At 42.8% G+C, this 16,383-nt stretch overlaps 1 protein-coding gene across 1 annotated transcript in view; it reads left to right on the top strand.

Annotated features, from left to right (window-relative positions):
• Positions 1–16,383, top strand: part of SCNN1A (sodium channel epithelial 1 subunit alpha) — a 215,940-nt gene that overhangs the window by 186,746 nt on the left and 12,811 nt on the right. The window contains exons 11-12 of the mRNA XM_073684901.1: positions 9,236–9,279; positions 15,444–15,519. Of these exons, the coding sequence (XP_073541002.1) occupies positions 9,236–9,279; positions 15,444–15,519 (120 nt within the window). The remainder of the gene's footprint in view (positions 1–9,235; positions 9,280–15,443; positions 15,520–16,383) is intronic.

Below are 16,383 nucleotides of genomic sequence, written 5' to 3'. Positions count from 1 at the left end.
GACACATCCTCTATATACTACACCACACGGGGCACATCCTCTATGTACTGAACCACACGGGACACATCCTCTATATACTACACCACACGGGACACATCCTCTATATACTACACCACACAGGACACATCCTCTATATACTACACCACACGGGACACATCCTCTATATACTACACCGCACGGGACACATCCTCTATATACCACACCACACAGGACACATCCTCTATATACTACACCACACGGGGCACATCCTCTATGTACTGAACCACACGGGACACATCCTCTATATACTACACCACATGGGACACATCCTCTATATACTATACCACACGGGACACATCCTCTATATACTACACCATACGGGACACATCCTCTATATACTACACCACACGGGACACATCCTCTATATACTACACCACATGGGACACATCCTCTATATACTATACCACACGGGACACATCCTCTATATACTACACCACAAGGGACACATCCTCTATATACTACACCACACGGGGCACATCTATATACACTACACCACACGGGACACATCCTCTATATACTACACCACACGGGACATATCCTCTATATACTACACCACACATCCTCTATATACTACACCACACGGGACACATCCTCTATATACTACACCACACGGGACACATCCTCTATATAGTACACCACACGGGACACATCCTCTATATACTACACCACACATCCTCTATATACTACACCACACGGGACACATCCTCTATATACTACACCACACGGGACACATCCTCTATATACTACACCACACATCCTCTATATACTACACCACACGGGACACATCCTCTATATACTACACCACATGGGACACATCCTCTATATAGTACACCACACGGGACACATCCTCTATATACTACACCACACATCCTCTATATACTACACCACACGGGACACATCCTCTATATACTACACCACACGGGACACATCCTCTATATACTACACCACACATCCTCTATATACTACACCACACGGGACACATCCTCTATATACTACACCACACGGGACACATCCTCTATATACTACACCACACATCCTCTATATACTACACCACACGGGACACATCCTCTATATACTACACCACACGGGACACATCCTCTATATACTACACCACACGGGACACATCCTCTATATAATACACCACACGGGACACATCCTCTATATACTACACCACACGGGACACATCCTCTATATACTACACCACACGGGACACATCCTCTATATAGTACACCACACGGGACACATCCTCTATATACTACACCGCACGGGACACATCCTCTATATACTACACCACACGGGACACATCCTCTATATACTACACCACATGGGACACATCCTCTATATACTACACCACACGGGACACATCCTCTATATACTATACCACACGGGACACATCCTCTATATACTACACCACACGGGGCACATCCTCTATGTACTATACCACACGGGACACATCCTCTATATACTACACCACACGGGACACATCCTCTATATACTACACCACACAGGACACATCCTCTATATACTACACCACACGGGACACATCCTCTATATACTACACCGCACGGGACACATCCTCTATATACTACACCACACAGGACACATCCTCTATATACTACACCACACGGGGCACATCCTCTATGTACTGAACCACACGGGACACATCCTCTATATACTATACCACACGGGACACATCCTCTATATACTACACCACATGGGACACATCCTCTATATACTATACCACACGGGACACATCCTCTATATACTACACCATACGGGACACATCCTCTATATACTACACCACACGGGACACATCCTCTATATACTACACCACACGGGACACATCCTCTATATACTACACCACATGGGACCCATCCTCTATATACTATACCACACGGGACACATCCTCTATATAATACACCACACGGGACACATCCTCTATATATACTGCACCACACGGGACACATCCTCTATATACTACACCACACGGGACACATCCTCTATATACTACACCGCACGGGACACATCCTCTATATACTACACCACACGGGACACATCCTCTATATGTTACACCACACGGGACACATCCTCTATATGCTACACCACACGGGACACATCCTCTATATACTACACCACACGGGACACATCCTCTATATACTACACCACACGGGACACATCCTCTATATACTACACCACACGGGACACATCCTCTATATACTACACCACACGGGACACATCCTCTATATACTACACCACACGGGACATATCCTCTATATACTACACCACACATCCTCTATATACTACACCACACGGGACACATCCTCTATATACTACACCACACGGGACACATCCTCTATATAGTACACCACACGGGACACATCCTCTATATACTACACCACATGGGACACATCCTCTATATACTACACCACACGGGACACATCCTCTATATACTACACCACACGGGACACATCCTCTATATACTACACCACACATCCTCTATACACTACACCACACGGGACACATCCTCTATATACTACACCACATGGGACACATCCTCTATATAGTACACCACACGGGACACATCCTCTATATACTACACCACACATCCTCTATATACTACACCACACGGGACACATCCTCTATATACTACACCACACGGGACACATCCTCTATATACTACACCACACATCCTCTATATACTACACCACACGGGACACATCCTCTATATATACTGCACCACACGGGACACATCCTCTATATACTACACCACACGGGACACATCCTCTATATATACTACACCACACGGGACACATCCTCTATATATACTGCACCACACGGGACACATCCTCTATATACTACACCACACGGGACACATCCTCTATATACTACACCACACGGGACACATCCTCTATATACTACACCGCACGGGACACATCCTCTATATACTGCACCGCATGGGACACATCCTCTATATACTACACCACACGGGACACATCCTCTATATACTACACCACACGGGACACATCCTCTATATACTACACCGCATGGGACACATCCTCTATATACTACACCACACGGGACACATCCTCTATATACTACACCACACGGGACACATCCTCTATATACTACACCACACGGGACATATCCTCTATATACTACACCACACATCCTCTATATACTACACCACACGGGACACATCCTCTATATACTACACCACACGGGACACATCCTCTATATAGTACACCACACGGGACACATCTTCTATATACTACACCACACGGGACACATCCTCTATATACTACACCACACGGGACACATCCTCTATATACTACACCACACGGGGCACATCTATATACACTACACCACACGGGACACATCCTCTATATACTACACCACACGGGACATATCCTCTATATACTACACCACACATCCTCTATATACTACACCACACATCCTCTATATACTACACCACACATCCTCTATATACTACACCACACATCCTCTATATACTACACCACACGGGACACATCCTCTATATAGTACACCACACGGGACACATCCTCTATATACTACACCACACATCCTCTATATACTACACCACACGGGACACATCCTCTATATACTACACCACACGGGACACATCCTCTATATACTACACCACACATCCTCTATATACTACACCACACGGGACACATCCTCTATATACTACACCACATGGGACACATCCTCTATATAGTACACCACACGGGACACATCCTCTATATACTACACCACACATCCTCTATATACTACACCACACGGGACACATCCTCTATATACTACACCACACAGGACACATCCTCTATATACTACACCACACATCCTCTATATACTATACCACACGGGACACATCCTCTATATACTACACCACACGGGACACATCCTCTATATACTACACCACACATCCTCTATATACTACACCACACGGGACACATCCTCTATATACTACACCACACGGGACACATCCTCTATATACTACACCACACGGGACACATCCTCTATATACTACACCACACGGGACACATCCTCTATATACTACACCACACGGGACACATCCTCTATATACTACACCACATGGGACACATCCTCTATATACTACACCACACGGGACACATCCTCTATATAGTACACCACACGGGACACATCCTCTATATACTACACCACACGGGACACATCCTCTATATACTACACCACACGGGACACATCCTCTATATACTACACCACACGGGACACATCCTCTATATACTACACCGCACGGGACACATCCTCTATATACTACACCACACGGGACACATCCTCTATATGTTACACCACACGGGACACATCCTCTATATGCTACACCACACGGGACACATCCTCTATATACTACACCACACGGGACACATCCTCTATATACTACACCACACGGGACACATCCTCTATATACTACACCACACGGGACACATCCTCTATATACTACACCACACGGGACACATCCTCTATATACTACACCACACGGGACATATCCTCTATATACTACACCACACATCCTCTATATACTACACCACACGGGACACATCCTCTATATACTACACCACACGGGACACATCCTCTATATAGTACACCACACGGGACACATCCTCTATATACTACACCACATGGGACACATCCTCTATATACTACACCACACGGGACACATCCTCTATATACTACACCACACGGGACACATCCTCTATATACTACACCACACATCCTCTATACACTACACCACACGGGACACATCCTCTATATACTACACCACATGGGACACATCCTCTATATAGTACACCACACGGGACACATCCTCTATATACTACACCACACATCCTCTATATACTACACCACACGGGACACATCCTCTATATACTACACCACACGGGACACATCCTCTATATACTACACCACACATCCTCTATATACTACACCACACGGGACACATCCTCTATATATACTGCACCACACGGGACACATCCTCTATATACTACACCACACGGGACACATCCTCTATATATACTACACCACACGGGACACATCCTCTATATATACTGCACCACACGGGACACATCCTCTATATACTACACCACACGGGACACATCCTCTATATACTACACCACACGGGACACATCCTCTATATACTACACCGCACGGGACACATCCTCTATATACTGCACCGCATGGGACACATCCTCTATATACTACACCACACGGGACACATCCTCTATATACTACACCACACGGGACACATCCTCTATATACTACACCGCATGGGACACATCCTCTATATACTACACCACACGGGACACATCCTCTATATACTACACCACACGGGACACATCCTCTATATACTACACCACACGGGACATATCCTCTATATACTACACCACACATCCTCTATATACTACACCACACGGGACACATCCTCTATATACTACACCACACGGGACACATCCTCTATATAGTACACCACACGGGACACATCTTCTATATACTACACCACACGGGACACATCCTCTATATACTACACCACACGGGACACATCCTCTATATACTACACCACACGGGGCACATCTATATACACTACACCACACGGGACACATCCTCTATATACTACACCACACGGGACATATCCTCTATATACTACACCACACATCCTCTATATACTACACCACACATCCTCTATATACTACACCACACATCCTCTATATACTACACCACACATCCTCTATATACTACACCACACGGGACACATCCTCTATATAGTACACCACACGGGACACATCCTCTATATACTACACCACACATCCTCTATATACTACACCACACGGGACACATCCTCTATATACTACACCACACGGGACACATCCTCTATATACTACACCACACATCCTCTATATACTACACCACACGGGACACATCCTCTATATACTACACCACATGGGACACATCCTCTATATAGTACACCACACGGGACACATCCTCTATATACTACACCACACATCCTCTATATACTACACCACACGGGACACATCCTCTATATACTACACCACACAGGACACATCCTCTATATACTACACCACACATCCTCTATATACTATACCACACGGGACACATCCTCTATATACTACACCACACGGGACACATCCTCTATATACTACACCACACATCCTCTATATACTACACCACACGGGACACATCCTCTATATACTACACCACACGGGACACATCCTCTATATACTACACCACACGGGACACATCCTCTATATACTACACCACACGGGACACATCCTCTATATACTACACCACACGGGACACATCCTCTATATACTACACCACATGGGACACATCCTCTATATACTACACCACACGGGACACATCCTCTATATAGTACACCACACGGGACACATCCTCTATATACTACACCACACGGGACACATCCTCTATATACTACACCACACGGGACACATCCTCTATATACTACACCACACGGGACACATCCTCTATATACTACACCACACATCCTCCATATACTACACCACACGGGACACATCCTCTATATACTGCACCACACGGGACACATCCTCTATATACTACACCACACATCCTCTATATACTACACCACACGGGACACATCCTCTATATACTACACCACACGGGACACATCCTCTATATATTACACCACACGGGACACATCCTCTATATACTACACCACACGGGACACATCCTCTCTATACTACACCACACGGGTCACATCCTCTATATATTATACCACACGGGACACATCCTCTATATACTACACCACACGGGGCACATCTATATACACTACACCACACGGGACACATCCTCTATATACTACACCACACGGGACATATCCTCTATATACTACACCACACATCCTCTATATACTACACCACACGGGACACATCCTCTATATACTACACCACACGGGACACATCCTCTATATACTACACCACACATCCTCTATATACTACACCACACGGGACACATCCTCTATATACTACACCACACGGGACACATCCTCTATATACTACACCACACGGGACACATCCTCTATATACTGCACCACACGGGACACATCCTCTATATACTACACCACACGGGACACATCCTCTATATACTACACCACATGGGACACATCCTCTATATACTACACCACACGGGACACATCCTCTATATACTACACCACACATCCTCTATATACTACACCACACGGGACACATCCTCTATATACTACACCACACAGGACACATCCTCTATATACTACACCACACATCCTCTATATACTATACCACACGGGACACATCCTCTATATACTACACCACACATCCTCTATATACTACACCACACGGGACACATCCTCTATATACTACACCACACAGGACACATCCTCTATATACTACACCACACATCCTCTATATACTATACCACACGGGACACATCCTCTATATACTACACCACACGGGACACATCCTCTATATACTACACCACACATCCTCTATATACTACACCACACGGGACACATCCTCTATATACTACACCACACGGGACACATCCTCTATATACTACACCACACGGGACACATCCTCTATATACTACACCACACGGGACACATCCTCTATATACTACACCACACGGGACACATCCTCTATATACTACACCACATGGGACACATCCTCTATATACTACACCACACGGGACACATCCTCTATATAGTACACCACACGGGACACATCCTCTATATACTACACCACACGGGACACATCCTCTATATACTACACCACACGGGGCACATCCTCTATATACTACACCACACGGGACACATCCTCTATATACTACACCACACATCCTCCATATACTACACCACACGGGACACATCCTCTATATACTGCACCACACGGGACACATCCTCTATATACTACACCACACATCCTCTATATACTACACCACACGGGACACATCCTCTATATACTACACCACACGGGACACATCCTCTATATATTACACCACACGGGACACATCCTCTATATACTACACCACACGGGACACATCCTCTCTATACTACACCACACGGGTCACATCCTCTATATATTATACCACACGGGACACATCCTCTATATACTACACCACACGGGACACATCCTCTATATTTTACATCAGATAGGAGAACTAACTGGTAATTTTAATATTGCTGTTAAATAGTGTAAATTAGGTTTTATTTCTTTATTTTGTATGACAATCACATAGCAATGTTCAATGATAATTTCCACTTTTCTATGTTGAAGATGAACTTGTTATGTTACAATAATCGGAATAAGGATGCAGTCAGGCGGCCGTATAACATGGACGATGATCGCATTGCAGTCCTCAGACTGGACATCTGCTCTCCTGACCTGAGTGTGACAGCTGCATAGAAATAAATGCTGTCATGCTCAGGTCAGGATAGCCGACAGCCAGTCCGAGGATTGCAATGCGATCCTCGCGCGTTTAATACGGCCGTCTGACTGCACCCTAACTATGACTGTAGGAATTGTGTAAAATGAGAAACCCTTAGTAATATTTCCTTCCTTATTAAATAACCGGCTACATACTTTACTCATCACTTTCTGTTCTGTCTGTGATTTAAATTAAAGTTCACTTTCAATTCCTCTCATTTTGATGGAAAATATAACGTTTATTTGACATTATATTTGCTGTTAATCAGTTACTTTGGAAGGTCAACTATTTACAAGAATACTTTTTTTTTTCATGTGTCATAATAATATATCACTGTAGTGATTTAGTGAATGGAATGATAGCTGTCATCAAAGCACTGGCTAAGATTATGCTGCTTCAAGGCAGTGATTTTACCTCCCCTTGTAATGCTGATCTAGGATGTGGGTGCTCAATAAAGTCTAGAACCCCTCTGATGCGCCAATTGTGACTCAAGTCTTGTATCAGATTTACTTCTCATTGCATCTAGATTAGATTTTTTTACTGATGCCATTTATTAGAATCATTCCTTAGTGCTCTTGTATGTTGCTTCCATGCAAATCTGTGTGTCTTCATGATTAGAAGCTACAAATTAACCATTTGCCTTGTGTGATATTTGTGTCATAACAACCAAAATGTTTCCCGTTCACAGAACTGGGTGCTTCGAACATTGTCAGATTCCAATACGACCAGAAGGTAAGACGATTTTTATAGAAGTCTCATGGTGTCTATCTAAGCCATTATTAAGACTCGACGCTATTTTAATTCTAAAATTAAGCTTCTTTAACAATGGAATCCCCCCATTTATGTTTTGCCATATCCCCTATCCTTTTCGACATGTCAAGCAGCAGAGGCCATCTGTCGGAAGTCATATCAGTCAGGATAGCGATCTGGTCAACATGGAAATAAAATTAATGGGTTTCGGAAATGTAGGTTTTTAAATCTCTTATTTAGTGTTTGTTGGAGAGGTCCATGGTCAGTGTGATGGAATCCACAGATATTATGGAGTCTCAGCCTTACTGAAACCCATTTTATATATCGGAAAAGCCTATTTCAAGGTACTTTTCCTGTCCTGTGAAGACATCCAGTCTCATTTTAAAGAATAACATATTCCTGAGATATTCCTGTGTGGTGACATACGGTAATCTAATTAAAATCATCTTAGTCACTTTAAGTATTACTTTATGATTGTTATATTGACCTTGGGTTGATAATGAGGACTTACTTATTAATTATTCTGAAGTCAATAAAACCTTGATGATTATACAGGCTGTATAAATAATTTGACAGGCCTCTACTAAGCCCCCACTATGGTTCCACATGCTAGGTACTTTCCAAAGATATCCATGCCGGAGAAATTATAGAAGCATACTGACAAAGGCTAACCATATGCAAGTGAGCATTGATCTGACGGTTTGGGCTTTAAAGTCCCTCATGCACAATTTGCTCAACTATGCATGTCTATTTGCAATGACGAGAAGAGAAACAGACAATGTTATAAACCTCTAGGAATGTGTTGTCAACTGCGAGAAAGAACATGTGACATATCTAAATTCGATATGCTAACCCCTGCTTTTCCCTTATGTCAGACATCTAGGGACTGTTAGTTTAACCCTATGTAAATTAAATTATGGGCTTATCCCATCAAAATCAGTGGACAGGGTCCGCCTTAATATAAAATGTAATGAGAATAGTTATAGAGCTTATCATCAGTGGAAAAGGGCATCAAAGATAAATTAGGGTATATTAATCTGGTTCGCTATTGGTGTCTATGTAGACCCCACTACGGTCCCACATGTCGGTTACTTTGAAGAAATCCAAACAACTATCTATGTAGAAGAAATTTCAGAATAGTACTGACAAAAAGGCTGGCTATATGCAAATTAGCATGGATCTAACATTTTTGGCTTCAAAGTCCCTCATAAATATGCTACATTTGCTTAGCTATGCATGTTTATTGCAATAAAGAGAAAAGACACCTCTGGAAAAGTGTTGTCAACTAGAATGAACAGGATCAGGCACATATAAATTTAGGCATATCTGAATTCAATAAAGCTTCCCCCTGGTTTCCCCTTCTATCAGACATTTAGGGACTTTTAGATGTGACGCTAGTTACTACTCATGGACTAACAGTGAGTCAGAGTGGTCAAGAGGTCCAAGATCAAAAGCCAGGAAGGTATGTCAAAGACAGAGGGATAAGACAAACGGATAGTCAGGGGCAAAGTCCGGGGTATGGTGACTAAAGTCAGAATACATCAAAGGCAAAAGGGGTTATACAAACGGGTAGTCGAAAGGCAAATCCTAGGTCTAGCAACAAAAGATCAGAATATCAAAATACTAAACCCAAACACAACACCGACAGCCCGACACCTCTCTGCTATGCATAGGGTGGCTGAGCTGTCACTCACAGCACTGACAGCCCAACATGCCCCTGCTATCCATAGGGTGGCTGAGCAGTCACTTACAGCGTCCCTAGTACACAAGCGAGTGTTGGAATTGTGACATTAGACATCTAGGGACTGTGTACATATGTTAACCCTATGTACATTAATTCAAGGGAGTAACCCATCAAAATCAGTTTACAGGGTCAGCTTTAATCTAGTGTATGGACAGCTTAAAATAACAGTTATAATGCTTCTTATCAATGGAAATGGAATGAAGGATAAATGAGGATGTATTAATTGGATTTCTCTTGTTAGTGCAGTTTTCCTCCATACAGTGGCTGCTGGAGGAAAAAAATGTGACAAGGCCTGTCCATCAGCCGCTTCCAATTGTGAAACACCTGACATGGGAAAGCTGCTTTTCTATTGGAGCTGTCATTCTGGTCTGGTCACTTTTCCCTCCATCAGTAGCCATTTTATGGACAAAATTGCTGGTCTGTTTTAGAGGAAAGCTGCACTAAAAAGAGAAAGTGGCCATCCCCTTTAATAGTAGAGATGAGAAAATCTCAGCAGTCTCTGGCTGCCGGAATGGAGCCCTCCTTCCTACCCGAATTCCCGGGGGGCCTCTACTGATTTGTGGAGCTAATACAACGTCATTGCCGGTAAGACGAGGCTCACATGGCTCCCTTCCGGCATGCAACGGACTACTGACATGGCCAATGAACCAGAGTCCTGTAAATCGATTTGCTCATCTCTAATTATTAATACATTTATTTTACCCGCTTATATAGCGGCATCATATTCCGCAGCGCTGTACAGACATCATCACCACTGTCCCCATTGGAAATCAAAATCTAGATTCCCTATCAGTATGTCTTTGACGTATGGGAGGAAACTGGCGTTCCCAGAGGAAGGCCATGCAAACACGAAGAGAACATACAAACTCCTTCTAGATGTTGTCGCTCGTGGGATTTGAACCCAGAACCCCAGCGCTGCAATGCTACCCACTGAGCTACCATTTACGATTTCCACAGTAAAAGTGGAAATGGGGGTATGAAGATTTAAGGGATTGTCCTACATTAGAATGGCTGCTTCCTGCTTCAAAAACAGCGCCGCACCTGTCCACAGGTTGTATATGGCATTGCGTCTGTGGCCAGTTCATTTCAATGGAGCTCTCCGACAATACCATTTTAGATCATTTTGTGATTTAATCACATTTGAAACCAAATTTCTGCAGAAATTCGTAAAGTCTTCACTAACTTTTGAACACTAATGAAAGTTTCTAGGGTTAAAAATGTATTTTTAACCCATTTGTTATTGAGTAGTTGTGACTCAGCATCGCTTTCCCTGGAGGGGGGATTTCTCTCCTGTTTGCTTTGCCATTAACCGCACCCTTGTTATAAATGAGTAGATTAATAATTTTCTCCTGTGGAAACGCGTTATGGGTGACGGGAACAAATTTTTGGAGAGGCAGGTGTTTAATGTGCTAGAGGGGAGTTACAGGATCACGCATGTTTAACCTTTTCCAGGTGAGATATTTTTTTGGGGGTGGTGATATTTAGGAATGTAAATATATTTTGCAAGAATATTGACTCAATGTTTGAAGTATAAACTTCACATGACATGCAAATTTACATCAAGAATGTTGGTTGCTGCGTAATTAGAGGGAAGTAGGAAGACAAAGATATTGACTACTGCCAGGTACGAGCGGGACACATTTGAGATGGACGGTTGAGGAACTGGAAGTTGTAAAGAACTTCAACCTACTTGGATCAATGATCACTCAAGATACATCGACGACACCAGAAGTCAATAGGAGAATAGCGATGGGCAAATCAACAATGAAGTCACTGGACAAGGTCTTCAAATCGAGGAACATTTCACGGCTCGTACACAGTCTGGTCTTTTCTGTAGTAACATATGGATGCGAAACCTGGACGATAAAGAAACAAGACAGAAGAAGAATCAACGCCTTCGAAATAAGAAGGATGCTATCAATCCCATGGATGGCAAGAAGAACAAACAAATCAATTTTGGAACAAATCAAGTCAGACATGTCACTCAAAGCAAGGATCACTAAGTTACGACTTGGCTACTTTGGACACATCTAACGAAGAGAGCAACTAGTGGAGATGGACATCATGGTCGGAATGATGGAAGGAACAAGGCGAAGAGGAAGACCAGCAACTCAATGGCTTGATACTATGAAGATAACGGTGGAGAAGACCTATCTAGGCTTACGCAAGATCGATCTTCCTACAGAGCGTTCATCCATCAAGTCGCCATGTCTCGGCATCGAGAAGGCCGTTAATAATAATAATGATAATAATAATAGGATGCCGTGTGCGTTGTACTCTGTTCAACCCTAGGGGAGACTGGTCAGGATCTGCCTGGATGTCGTTATAGAAAGCTCATCAGCTATTGATGACATTTCAGTTTGGTCTCAACCACCATTCCAAATGTTCATGTAGATGGAGTTTTGTTACAGTAAGGGGATAAGAGATATTGCACCTGATTTCAGGCTGAAAATTGGGGAAGGGCTCCTGCTGCAGCCAGTAGCCTTACAGAGAAGTCTGATCTGAGTTTAGTGAAACGAGAAGGTGGGAATGGCAGATCTTCTGGGACACATAAAGAATTTATAATGTACAGTACAGTCCAAAAGTTTGGACACACCTTATCATTTAAAGATTTTTCTGTATTTTCTTGACAATGAAAATTGTACATTCACACTGAAGGCATGAAAACTATGAATTAACACATGTGGAATTATATACTTAACAAAAAAGTGTGAAACAACTGAAAATATGTCTTTTATTCTAGGTTCTTCAAAGTAGCCACCTTTTGCTTTGATGACTGCTTTGCACACTCTTGGCATTCTCTTGATGAGCTTCAAGAGGTAGTCGCCAGAAATGGTCTTCCAACAATCTTGAAGGAGTTCCCAGAGATGCTTAGCACTTGTTGGCCCTTTTGCCTTCACTCTGCGGTCCAGCTCACCCCAAACCATCTCGATTGGGTTCAGGTCTGGTGACTGTGGAGGCCAGGTCATCTGGCATAGCACCCCATCACTCTCCCTCTTCGTCAAATAGCCCTTACACAGCCTGGAGGTGTGTTTGGGGTCATTGTCCTGTTGAAAAATAAATGATGGTCCAACTAAACGCAAACCGGATGGAATAGCATGCCGCTGCAAGATGCTGTGGTAGCCATGCTGGTGCAGTATGCCTTCAGTTTTGAATAAATCTCCAGCAGTGTCACCAGCAAAGCACCCCCACACCATCACACCTCCTCCTCCATGCTTCACGGTGGGAGCCAGGCATGTAGAGTCCATCCATTCACCTTTTCTGCATCGCACAAAGACACGGTGGTTGGAACCAAACATCTCAAATTTGGACTCATCAGACCAAAGCACAGATTTCCACTGGTCTGATGTCCATTCCTTGTGTTCTTTAGCCCAAACAAGTCTCTTATGCTTGTTGCCTGCCCTTAGCAGTGGTTTCCGAGCAGCTATTTTACCATGAAGGCCTGCTGCACAAAGTCTCCTCTTAACAGTTGTTGAAGAGATGTTTCTGCTGCTAGAACTCTGTGTGGCATTGACCTGGTCTCTAATATGAGCTGCTGTTAACCTGCGATTTCTGAGGCTGGTGACTCGGATAAGCTTATCCTCAGAAGCAGAGGTGACTCTTGGTCTTCCTTTCCTGAGGCGGTCCTCATGTGAGCCAGTTTCGATGGTTTTTGCAACTGCACTTGGGGACACTTTCAAAGTTTTCCCAATTTTTCGGACTGACTGACCTTCATTTCTTAAAGTAATGATGGCAACTTGTTTTTCTTTACTTAGCTGCTTTTTTCTTGCCATAATACAAATTGTAACAGTCTATTCAGTAGGACTATCAGCTGTGTATCCACCAGACTTCTGCACAACACAACTGATGGTCCCAACACCATTTATAAGGCAAGAAATCCCACCTATTAAACCTGACAGAGTACACCTTGAAGTGAAAACCATTTCCGGTGACTACCTCTTGAAGCTCATCAAGAGAACGCCAATAGTGTGCAAAGCAGACATCAAAGCAAAAGGTGGCTACGTTGAAGAACCTAGAATATAAGACATATTTTCAGTTGTTTCACACATTTTTGTTAAGTATATAATTCCACATGTGTTAATTCCTAGTTTTGATGCCTTCATTGTGAATGTACAATTGTCATAGTCATGAAAATACAGAAAAATCTTTCAATGATAAGATGTGTCCAAACTTTTGGTCTGTACTGTATGTATTCTTCACACAGTTTTGGATGAGTTGACAGTCAGAGATTAAAGTAGAAATCTCTATAGCTTTTGATCATTTTCATATTTCTAGTGTTTCTAAATGGGAGTTTTATCGCAGTCGATCAATTCTCAACCACATCACTATCGTCTGGGCTCTCCCTATTGGTTTCAGAATTTTCACTTGCACAAGTTTCATCTTTTGTTTCTCGTTTTGACAGGGACGGAGTAGCAAAACTCAACATTTACTTTGAAGAAATGAATTACAAAAACATCCAGGAATCTGCTACAATTAATGTAAGTGGATAGAAAATATAAAAAAAAAATTCGAGGCACACCATATATGTACTGAGGTATAAGGGAGCATCATTTTTAGGGCTCTAATTAAAGGGGTTTTCACACAAATAAAAGTTAATTTTAATCAATACATCTTGGAATAATAATAAGTTCCACAATTGGATGTGTTTAAATAAAATGTTCCTGTGCGGAGATAATCTTATAAATGTGCCCCTGCTGTGTACTGTGTAATGGCTGTGTCTGACCGTACAGGAACATGGTCTGATCATACCATATCTCCTGGGCAGGGGGGGAGAAAAAAAACATACAGACATTACAGCAGGGGGTTGCAGCTGATTCTCTCTTTGAAGTAAAACATTGTTTAAAAACAGGCAGTGAAATGTTTTATCTCACAAAAAAGAATCAGCTGTGATCCGGGGCTGTAATGGCTGTAGACTCCCCCCCCCCTGCCCAGGAGCTGTGGTATGATCAGACTATGTTCCTGTATGGTCAGACACAGCCATTACACAGTACACAGCAGGGTCACATTTATAAGATTATCTCAGCACAGGGACATTTTATTTAAACACATCCAATTGTGGACCTTATTATTATTCCAAGATCTATGGATTAAAATTATCTTTTGTTCATGGGAAAATCACTTTAAGGAAAATACTAATGGAGCCTTTATGGCTGCACATGGAGGCTGTGCAGCTCCATATGTAATACTGTTGTACAGGCTTTGTAAATATGTATAAGCTCTTAGAATATAAACAAAAAACTTTAAAATATCCCTAATGTGTGAAGTTTATATTGGGCATAGAGGGATAGCAGATAATTTAAGAAAAATAGCGGTATGAAAAAAAGTAAGTACTACAGTGCTGG

Source organism: Phyllobates terribilis, unplaced genomic scaffold, assembly GCF_046119375.1.
Source record: "Phyllobates terribilis strain yellow unplaced genomic scaffold, ASM4611937v1 Scaffold_5__5_contigs__length_657084704, whole genome shotgun sequence".
Classification (NCBI taxonomy): Eukaryota; Metazoa; Chordata; class Amphibia; order Anura; family Dendrobatidae; genus Phyllobates; species Phyllobates terribilis.
This window is presented reverse-complemented; position numbering and strand designations above follow the sequence as displayed.